General features: G+C 48.0%; 2 protein-coding genes across 3 annotated transcripts in view; both read right to left on the minus strand.

Moving 5' to 3' along the window:
• The window catches only part of GLB1 (galactosidase beta 1), a 113,869-nt gene extending 105,316 nt beyond the window's left edge, over positions 1 to 8,553 (minus strand). The window contains 1 exon segment of the mRNA XM_010372962.2: positions 8,334 to 8,553. Coding sequence (XP_010371264.1) covers positions 8,334 to 8,408 — 75 coding nt within the window. The 5' untranslated portion in view covers positions 8,409 to 8,553.
• Positions 1,142 to 8,440, minus strand: TMPPE (transmembrane protein with metallophosphoesterase domain). Of its 2 annotated transcripts, none has more exons than XM_030932785.1 (2): positions 8,334 to 8,440; positions 1,142 to 5,614 (listed from the first exon to the last, which is right to left on the minus strand). In XM_030932785.1, the coding sequence occupies exon 2, from the start codon at positions 5,504 to 5,506 to the stop codon at positions 4,145 to 4,147; it is 1,362 nt and encodes a 453-aa protein (XP_030788645.1). In that variant the 5' UTR covers positions 5,507 to 5,614; positions 8,334 to 8,440; the 3' UTR covers positions 1,142 to 4,144. The 2 variants fall into 2 exon arrangements, with proteins under 2 accessions (XP_030788645.1, XP_030788651.1); XM_030932791.1 differs by lacking the exon at positions 8,334 to 8,440 and adding an exon at positions 8,040 to 8,128.
• Positions 8,554 to 11,022: the final 2,469 nt, after the last annotated feature.

An 11,022-nucleotide genomic window follows, 5' to 3' on the forward strand; every position in this document is an offset into this window, starting at 1 on the left:
CCCACATCAGACTTTAAAACTCTGTGCATCAAAGGTCACAATGAGTGAAAAGGCAATGTACAGAACTGAAGAAAATATCTGCAAATTACATATCTGATAAGGGGTTAATACCCAGAATCTATAAAGAACTCCTACATCTCCACAACAATAAATTAACCTGATTTAAAGATAGGCAAAGGGCTTGAACAGACATTTCTCCAAAGAAGGTATACAAGTGGCCAACAAGCCCATGAAAACATGCTCAACCTGGATAAACAAAATGTGGCATAAAAATACAACAGAATATTACTGTGGTCCAGCCTTAAAAAGAATAGAAATCCAGTCAGGTGCCACAACCTTAAGGTCATTATACTAACTGAAACAAGCCCGCCACAAAAAGACAAAAACTGCATGATTTCACTTCTATGAGGTATCTAAAGTAGTCAAAGCCATAGAAACAGAAAATAGAATTGTGGTCACCAGGGGCTGGAGGAAGGGGGAAATGGAGCCTTGTTGCTCAATGGGTATAGAGTTGCAAGATGAAAAAGTTCTACAGATCAATTAGATCAATTTCACAACAACGTGAATATACTTAACACTGTTGAACTGTTCACTTAAAAATGGTTAAGATCAACAACAACAACTAAAAGAACAAAAAAAATGGTTAAGATAGTCAATTTTTTGCCACAATAAAAAATATAATTGAGATAATCAGGAAAAACTAAACACTAACTCTTCACACAATTAATTGCATTTGAATCCTATACTCATTTGTGACAGATACAGCTACTTAATACTCAGACAGTGGAAAGAACGCGTCTTTAAAAAGGTCGAAAATCTGGCTACTAGCCCCAAATCTCCTAACTAGCTATTAGATGATATTCAAGAATCACTGTTAATTTCATTGGATATGATAATGACATTATAGGTATGCTTTTTGAAAAAGGATTCATACTGAAGTAATTTTGGGGTAACATTATGTTTTCTATGATTTACCTTAATATACTCCAGTCAGAAAATAAAGAGTACAAGTGGGGCAGGGGTAGCCGAGAAAGGATGGCAGAATGGTCCTGTCATCCTTGTGAAAGCTGGGAGATAGGTACATGTACGAAAAGTTTAAAACAAACCAAACAAAATACGATGAGAAAAAAAGCATGGATGAGTATTTGGTAGGAATGGAAGCAGGATTAATTTATTGAGATTTTGTAACAGCATCATATACTACAGATGCTATTGCTAATCTTCAAAAAGCATTGCATTTCAATTTGCATCTAACAGACTAAAAATAAACATATGAAATTGAAAGAATGATCAAGCTTCCAGTAATGTTTCTCACCACTTCCCCCAGCCACAAACAAACAAAAAAAAGAAGGTCAATGGTTTAAGAATGTTGAACAGAGGGAATAAAGGTGTCATGGAGTCCTGCCCACCAGGGCCAGAATCTGGACAGTGATGGAGAAATTTCTGCTGGAAAAATGTCCGCCGAGTCAGGGAATACAAACCAGATATGCGAGGGTGTTGATGTTGTTTCTCAGATACATAGGATGGAGCTGTTTTCTTTCTGCTAATAGAAAGCAATCAGTCAAGCAAGGACTTCAGAGTGGATGAAGGGAATATAAGACCACACAATGATGGCATTCAAGAGAAAGAAAAGAGGTAAGGATGCAAAATTAAATTTAAAAAAAAAGGACTTCATGAAAGCTAATTTCATCAAGCCCAGGTCACTGATGAGAAAGATGTAAAATCAAGAAATCAGTGAAATAACACATAACAATGTGAGTTAATGTGAGTCAAACATTACCAGTGGCACCAAACAGTGGAAGTGAAATGACACCATGTAGCCCACCTGGTGAAATCCAAAGCGAGAACTGAAAGGGAGGAAGGATGATTCACAAAATGCAGTCGGGTCACAAGAAAAGTGAGTTTGGAAGGACAGGGAAGAGAGAAAAGAATAAGGAAACCACCAAAGTTTCAACTCAAAGATACATTTTAAACTGCATGGGATGGCCCACTGTCAATACTGTGGCTGCCTGGGAACAAAAAGGGTGGTCTCCAGATCCCCCAGAACCGCACTATACACCAGGAGAACAAGGAGGAAAGGAAGAAACCCCCTTTGCCTGCCAGAATGCGCACGAGGGAGGAAGGCAAACCCCCAGCAGTTGCTGCTTTAACACATCACTGCCCCCAGCAGCAGGCAACTCGTTACCCACTCACATTCCCCAGGACTGGCTGCTTCATGAATCCTCCGGGCACCGGTGCCCAACAGTTCCTTAGCAAGCTCCACTGGAAAGCTGAAAAATTAACACTGAGTGTTCGCTGTGCACACTGTGCCATGTGGAACTCATGCACAAGGCTTGATGGATCCCTCCTGACAAAACAATCTTGAGGTAGATGCGATAATTATCCCCATTTTAGGGTTGATGGAAACCAAGGCTCAGTAAGGGAAAGTCACCCACCCACTGCTGCCCAATGAGTGAGTAGCAGGGTTAGCCTCTCCAGTCAAAGCGAGTTTCTTCACTCTTCACTCCCCATGGGAGGAAGACTATCCATCACAAGCCTAAATCACCCAGCAGGAAACTGGCCCAGCCCTGTCTTCTCAGTGAGGCCTTTTCTAACACAGGTGCTTATCTCCATCTCAGGATCAAAGGATCTGTTGCTTCCGGCAAAAGGGCCAGACCAACAGGGTCACTCCGGACATCATAATCCCTGCCTGGTTTTTCTATGGGTCTAGAAGCCAGCAGGGATGGCCCTATCATTTGGTGGCCAGAGCCCAAGGGCAGCTCTTATAGGGTCAGGCAAGTGGGTTGAAGCCACCTAGCAGGAAGAACAGTCTCTGCATTCCACAGCCAGGCCCAGGGAGAGGAGTCTGCAGGCCCTGCCAGAGGCACACAGCACTGCCACTCCCATGCAGGCCTCATCTCCCCCACTGACAGAGTGAACCCGGCTGCTCACAAAAAAATCAAACCCAAATGTGGGGTCGGAGGTGGAGGGTTCCAGTTTCCTGACTCTTCTTCAAATGTAAGACATCCTACACTGAAACTAGCTGACTCCCTTCCAGGTTCCGGTCCATGCCGGTATGGGTAAGTTGAAATCAGCCTCAAGCAAACCACTTAGAAAGAGCACGGGGTCCTAGGCCCTTGTTCGTTCTCTGCACTGTGAATTGGTGAACTGCATTTGAATCCTGCGCTCACCTGCAACAGACCACCTGCAACAGACGCAGCTACTTAATCATCACATGGTGGAAAAGCACCGCTTTTACTGGGAGGTAAAAGACCTGGTTTCTAGCCCCAAATCTCCTACACATCTTGTCATATTGCCTGTGCCTTCTCTCTCTTTGCCTTGGTTTCCTCATCTCCAAATAGGGAAAAGCAGCCTGTCCCCAATTAGCTCCCCAAAGGGTTGTATAAAATGAGGCAAGGGAGGCAAAGCTCTCCGAATTCCTAAGCAGCCACGTTCTCACCATCACCGACCACAGCGCCCACCGTTCTTCTCCCCCAACCTTGCCCCCAAAGGCCCAGGAGCACAGACAGTTAAATAGCATCCTTCAAGGCCTGGAGCAGGAGGAGCTTTGCATTCCAGTGGATTTTGCTGATGCTCTCAATAGAAGTGATCCTGATAGAAGCAGAGGAAAAGAAAATATTCTTCTCTAGCAGCCAGAGGGCCCTTCCATCTTGCCTGTTCTCCCAAATTACCTGGCAACACTGCCCCTTCCCCAGAACGGCTCTGGATCAATGATTCTGGAAACCAATTAAGTCCTAAAGACAGTTTTAAAACACCAAGAGAAAAATGCTCCTGCTCCTCCTCGGCCCCACCTTCTAGAGGTATTCCTTTCTAGCAACCCCAAGGGGAGGTTCATCCCTTGGAGCTCTGCAGGAGAAGGTCCCCACTCCACACCACCTGGAAAATAGAGGGGAGTACTCATATATGTGACCTTAGTGATCTCACAAGTGCATCAAAAAAAGCAACCAGCCAAGGAAACGGTTAAACCGCCTGAACATGCCAGGCAGCCCCACCAGGAGTCACTGTTTGAATCAGGCTTGTGACCAAGGGTGTGTAGGCAAGGCTGGGTGGGCAAGGCTGGAGGGGAAAAGCAGGCAAACCACTCTGAAGCAGGACGGAGGATCGAGGGCAAGGGCAGGGCAGAGGTGCACAGAGCAGGGCCGGTTCAGGGAGACCGCCGCAGGATGAGCTCTGTGATCTCCGCCCTGCTACCCAACCTCATGGGTATCCCGTAGTAGGCTGTGCCCGGGCTGACATACACGAAAGTAGCCTGGGCCACTTGGTAGAGACCAGCAAAGAAGGGATTCAGGAGATAGGCTGCTACGTTCAAGGGGAAGATCTGCCCAGCATGTGTGTGCCCAGAAAGGATCAGGTTAATATCTGGCCGAGCCTGGAGAGCTCTCTTGGCGGCCAGGGGCTGGTGAGCTAGCAAGATGATTGTGTGGTCTGGGCTGCAGCCCTCCAGGGCCTTGTCAAGATCCATGCCATGGCCAGAGTAGTGCAGGATGTCTGCTTCAATATCGTCCACCCCAGCCAAGCAGATCCAGTCCTCATCCTCACTCTCACCGCCACTGCCACCACCACCACGTTGGGCCCGTGTGGCGGAAATCTTCACGTTCTCATTATGAAGAGGCTGGACATGCAGGGATTCCAGAAGTGCAAACCAGTTGCTGACATCTGACGTGTAGTACTCATGATTGCCTGTGACGAAGTAGGCGCCGAGACGTGAATGAAGCTGGCCCAGAGGAGCGACAGCCGTCCGCAGGACCGAGGCTTCCGAGTCAGAGAGGTCACCCACGATCACTGTGACATCTGGTTCCAGTACATTCACCATCCTCACAAACATCTCCATCTTGGTCCTGCCCACTGTGGGGCCCAAGTGAATGTCTGAGAGGAGCACGATCTTGAGGTTGTTCATTGAGGCAGGCAGCTGATGGATGGGCACCTCCACAGTTTTCACAGCCGGGGGCTGTGCAGCATTCAGAATCCCGGCCACGCTGAGCACAGCAGTCACTCCCACTGCCAGGGCAGGCCTGAGCACCAGCTTCCTTGTCTTGTCAAGGCTGCCCACGACCCTACCACTGCGCCAGGCCAAGAGCTGGTAGGCCTGCTCCATGCCGCTGAGGATGCAGAGGAAGAAGAGCATGATGATGTAAGCACCCAGGCAGGAGTAGGCTGCCAAGGAAAAGAGATAGGGCTCCTCGGCCACTAAAAAGAACATGGTGAAGAAACTGGAATGGGCCAGGGCCAGAAATGCCAGAACCACTACCTTCCAAAGCTGAAAACAGGTTGACTCCGCAGCTGGGGAGTGGCAGAGGTTGCTAACTGTGCTGCGCCAAATGTAGAGGGAGCCAATGAGCAAGAGCGAGTTGACAAACAGGGCTAGCTGCAAGCGAAGCAGCCAACGCCAGGCCCTGAGCTCAAGGCTGTCTGCCAGATATGAGCGGGAGGCGATCATGGACACGAAGACAGTGATGGCAGCCAGGGTGGCCTTCGCGCCTAGGGACAGCTGCCTGAAGATGGCCATTTTCTCTGCTCCTAGGAGACTCCCCAACCAGTTCTGTGCTGGTGGACTCTGGAAATGAGTTCCTTAGAAAGGACAGTGGCCAAGGAGAGGTTTCCAGGTCAACTCCGCCTGCAACCAGGAACCAGCATCAGCTTTGTGGGATATTAGAGCATCCTTGTACCCATTCAAAACTCAAAGGCCACTTACATCTGCCCAACCCACCTTGAATCCAAGCCACTCAAATACCAGTGAGTTGCTAGCTATACTTTATTATCCAAAAAGAAACTCACAGCATTGTGACATGATGGGCAGTTTTCATTTTCTTACCACATTTTCTATGTTTAAAGTTTCTCTAAGTGAGCATGCACTTGTTTTACAAAAATGTTCCAAATCAGCAGTATTCAAAGTGCGGTCTGGAGAGAGCCCTTCAGGGGTCCAATTAGTCAAAACTATTTTTATTATAATTCCAAGCCATTACTGCCTTTTCCATTCTCACTCAGTCCTGAGGGTGGAATTTTCCAGAGGCTATGTGACATGTGATATGGCAACAGATTTCATGCAGAAATAAACATGAAAATTTGACTGTCTTCTATTAAGAGACATTGGAAGAGATTTGCAGAAATGTAAAACAGTGCAACTCTTCACCCTAAAATTTGAAGACAAATATTATTGTTTTTCAAATATATATATTGTTTATTAAGGTGTAATGATGTATTATTTCTTAACAAATAGTTTAAAATATTCTCTAGGGCTGGGCACAGTGGCTCACGCCTATAATCCCAGCACTTTGGGAGGCCGACGCAGACAGATTACCTGAGGTCAGGAGTTCAAGACCAGCCTGGCCAACGTGGTAAAACCCTGTTTCTACTAAGAATTCAAAAATTAGCCAGGTGTGGTGGCAGGCACATGTAATCCCAGCTACTCGGGAGGCTGAGGCAGGAGAATCACTTGAACCTGGGAGGTGGAAGTTGCAGTGAGCCAAGATCATGCCACTGCACTCCAGCCTGGGCGAAAGAGTGAGGCTCTGTCTCAAAATAAATAAATAAATAAATAAAAAATAAAAAAAGGAAGAAAATATTCTCTTAATTTCTAGGACAGCTAAAATTTAGTTAAAATTTGAGAACCGCTGGGTCACGAGGTCAGGAGATCAAGACCATCCTGGCTAACGCAGTGAAACCCTGTCTCTACTAAAAATACAAAAAAAAAAAAAAAAAAAGTTGGGTGTGGTGACGGGCGCCCGTAGTCCCAGCTACTTGGGAGGCTGAGGCAGGAGAATGGCTTGGACCCTAAAGAAAGTAAACAAGGAGATAATGAAAAGCTAGACTGCTAGTATCTTTCTTCAGCTGTGGGCACAGGAGCCCAAGAGGGACACCTGGCACCTGACATGAGAATTCCTGGGGTGATGCCAGCCTCCCTGTGTGGGCCTCAGGTATGGTAGCCACAAGGCATCCACCCTGACCCAATGATGCTGCACTAGACTGACGAGCTTACATCAGACAGACTGACCCTGTCCACCTGCTCCTGGTTCATATAATCCTTCTCTCTCTCTCTACCCCCACTCCCAGATACTGGTTAAAATCTGCCTTTCCTCCAGCCCCTTACCCTGCCACTGTTCTCCTGAACTGTGCCCCAGTTCCACCTTCCCCAGTGGTTCTCACAGCTGGCTAGCTCTGACTCCTAAGGTCCTACGGGCCTTCTGGACAAGAACTCTGTCTACATACTGGGGTTAGGGGAACCACAGACGGGGTGAAGAGGGAAAAGTAAATAATCTGTGCTGACTTTTTCCCAAAATGAAAACATTTTCAGCAGCTGTTTTCCAAATACTTAAGATGTTCAATCTTGGTTTTAGATAAATGTACCACTTTTCTCTGCACTAGGCGCGTTATTGAAAGCCCTATTAAAGGGTGTAACTTACAAGTCGACGGTGTCAAATGCCACCAGCTCTTACTTAAAGCGTGCTGCAGGCTCAGCTCACCTATACCCTGAAGGAACCAAAGTTGGTTCGCGGAACGTGCAGAGTAGCAGCTTGCAACTATCCACTCTCCTTTCCGCAGGTGTTATGCAAACCTCCCCAGGCAGCGCTTAGGAACCCCCTAAGCCCGTCGCCTCAGCTCGGACGAAGCGAGTGAAGCTGCCCTTCCTCTCCCACCAAACGTGCACGCCCCGCACCTCACCTATTCGCCTCGCCATACTTCCCCCCATCAATGCTGGGATCCCCCGGCAGCCTGCCTATTCCCCTACGCAACCTGGACCCCCAAACGCCGAAGGAAAAGGGTCCCACAAATACAAAGAAACACCGGAGCCAAAGGGCAGGCGACGGGGAGTGGTGAGAAGGGAACAAGATGCACGAAGAGGGAAAACACCCAGAGGGAAAATAACCCAGTGCTCCCACAGCAGGGGCCTCTCCTGACCCCATTTTTCTCCTTCCGGAGCGCTCCGCAGAGCACGAACTGGGAAAGCGAGGGCGCCCCAAACCAGAACCGGAGGCACCCGCTAACCCGCGCAACTTGGAAGCCCCTCCCGGAAAGCCAACTTAGGAAATCTTTAGGCGCACCTCGTCTCACCACCTCGTTACAGATAGGGAAGTGGGTCCAAGTGCAGAGGGCAGCCGGAGCGGAACGCCCAAGCGACCGAGCTGCCTGGAAGGACGCGAGCCCCCCCCCCGGCCCGCCCCCGACGGGAAGGCCGGTCCACTGCCTGCGTTCCGCCGGCCGCCTGCCTGCTGGGGGGCACTTCGCGGCTCAGGCTCTCCGCCCTGCGGGACCCCGGGTGGCTGCGGCCCGAGCCCGGTTCCCCGCCAGCCTGTCCCCTAGCAATGCCTCCCCGTACTCGAGTCCCGCAGACTTACCCGCAAGCCGCGCGTAGGGCCCAGAAGCAGCAGAGCCAGCAGCAGAAGGAGGATGCGAACCAGGAACCCCGGCATGGCCACCAGCCTCCCGGCTCTGCAGTCGGCGCCCAGGCCGGCCGCTACGCGTCACTTGACTAAGGACCCGCGGCCTGGCACCGCCCCTCGTCGGCCCAGCAGCCAGCCCTCGCGCCTGCTCAGCCCCGCGCTCCGCCCCACTGTGGCCGAGCCTGGCGGGTGGGGGCGTTTAGGAGGCTGCGCGCGGCCGCGTGACTCCAGGATAGTACTATCTGGGTTTTGCAGGCGTCTTCCCTGGGAGGGGACCCTTTGCAACGGCAATCGGGAGGCCCTGCTTTCAGCAGCTTGATAACGCGCCTCGGAGACTGGACATTAATCATGGTCTCCCTGTTTTCTGGCTTCCTTGAGAGAGCAAAAGAGGGAAATTGTTAATTACTAAACTTAAACGCCCTAGATCGAATCCGCGTATCATATACAGGCTCTTTGAATAATTCTAAACTAGGGGTTAGTAAAATGTGGTCGGTCCCTGGAGCCACTGTATCAACTCAGCTGGAACTTGTTAGAATGAAAATTCTGCTCACGCCTGTAATCCCAGCACTTGAGAGGTCAAGGCGGGCGGATCGCCTGAGGTCAGGAGTTCCAGACCAGCCTGACCAATATGATGAAACCCCGTCTGTACTAAAAATACAAAAATTAACCGGGCGTGGTGGCATGCGCCTGTAATCCCATCTACTGGGGAGGCTGAGACAGGAGAATCCCTTGAACCCAGGAGGCAGAGGTTGTGGTGAGCCGAGATGAACCATTGCGCTCCAGCCTGGGCAACAAAAGCGAAATTACGTCTCAAAAAAAAGTTAAAAACAAAATAATAATAATCTTAGTTTGTGCCTTGGTGTTCCAAAAAGCCTTTTACATTGTATAACGAAGTAGCCAAAAATTCTGTTTGTTCACTCCTTTCTCCTTTCCTACTGGACATTTCCTTGAGAGACTGAGAAAGTATCAGTAACTGGCTTTTCTTTCTCAGGTTTTTGTTTTTTGGTTTGGGGGTTGTTTTTTTTTTGTTTTGATTTTGTTTTTTTGGGACAGGTTATCACTCTGTCTCCCAGGCTGGAGTGCAGTGGCGCGAACACGGCTTACTGCAGCTTTGGCCTCCTGGGCTCAAGCAATTCTCCCGTCTCAGCCTATCAAGTGGCTGGAACTACAGGCGCACACCACCACACCCGGCTAATTTTTGTATTTTTTGTAGAGGCAGGGTCTCACCACGTTACCCAGGCAGGTCTTGAAGTTCTGGGATCAAGCAATCTGCCTGCCTGCACCTCCCAAAATGCTGGAATTACAGACATGAGCCTCCGTGCCTTGGCTTCTTTTCGTGCCTGGAGTACCAATTCCGTGTGTTTGCACTGTGAAGTCCTTTCCAAGCTCTGCAATTCTAGTTCAATATTAAAGAACAAGGGCTCTGGAGGCAGTACACTTGAGTTAGAATTCCATCTCTGCCACTTACGATCTGTGTGACTGTGGGCAAATTAACCTCTCTGAGCTTAGTTTCTTCGTTGGTAAAACAGGGATAATAATATCAAATTCACTGGATAATTGGGGAAATTGCCAGAGATGATGACGATAAGAAGCTTGGCATATACAGGATGTTAGTGGGACAGTTGCTGAAATCAGAATTAGACTTGTAGGCTAGATTAGTACCATGTATCAGTGTTCATTTCCTTTTTGGGGGGTGGGAGAACAGACCACTCTGTCACCCACGCTGGAGTGCAGTCGCACAGTCTTGGCTCACTACAACCTCTGCCTCCCAGGTTCAAGTGATTCTTCCGCCTCAGCCTCCCAAGTAGCTGGGATTGCAGGAACCCACCATTAGGCCCGGCTAATCTTTGTATTTTTAGTAGAGATGGGGTTTCACCATGTTGGCCAGGCTGGTCTCGAACTCCTGACCTCAAGTGATTTGCCCACCTCGGCCTCCCAAAGTGCTGGGATTACAGGCATGAGCCACTGTGCCCGGCCACATCAATGTTAACTTTCTGATTTTGATAATGGTACACAGTCTAAATATGAAATAATAGTTTTGTATTCGTGTATTGATTTGGGTAGTGGTAATTTTGGTAATGGTTATATAAAAGAACATCCTTGTTTCTAGGAAACAAAAGGGCATCATCTTTGCAACTGATTCTCAAACAGTTCACACACACACACAAAATGTAGAGAGAGAGAGAAATGGTATTCCAGGCATGAAAAGAACCTGAGAAAGAAAAGCAAATGTGGTAAAATGTTAACATTTGGAAAATCAGTGAAGGAGTTTCTTTTTACTCTGTTTTTCAACTTTTTGTTTCTAAGCCTGAAATTATTGCAAATGAAGTTTAAAAACAAAACAAAACAAAAATCCTTACCACGAGGCAGATTCAACTTTTTCTATCTTCTTTCCTACTCTGTACACTCAAGGTTATCATGTGCAATAGGTATTTTTCACTAAATTGAGGTCAAAAGGGTTTAGAGCAGGAGTTGGCAAACTAAGGGCAGAGGATCAAATCTGGCCTGTTGCCTGTTTTTTTCTTTTTTAAAATTATTTTTTATTAAGAATCTGCACAATTTGCTGCCAGTTTTTCTATGGCCTGCCAGCTAAAAATGGTTTTTACATTTTTAAATGAATAAAAAAAATCAAAAGAATAATATT

Source organism: Rhinopithecus roxellana, chromosome 1 (genome assembly GCF_007565055.1).
Source record: "Rhinopithecus roxellana isolate Shanxi Qingling chromosome 1, ASM756505v1, whole genome shotgun sequence".
Taxonomy (NCBI): Eukaryota; Metazoa; Chordata; class Mammalia; order Primates; family Cercopithecidae; genus Rhinopithecus; species Rhinopithecus roxellana.

Coding starts and splice junctions, on each gene's coding strand:
- TMPPE (XM_030932785.1), bottom strand. CDS start 5,506: ATGGCCATCTTCAGGCAGCTGTCCCTAGGCGCGAAGGCCACCCTGGCT.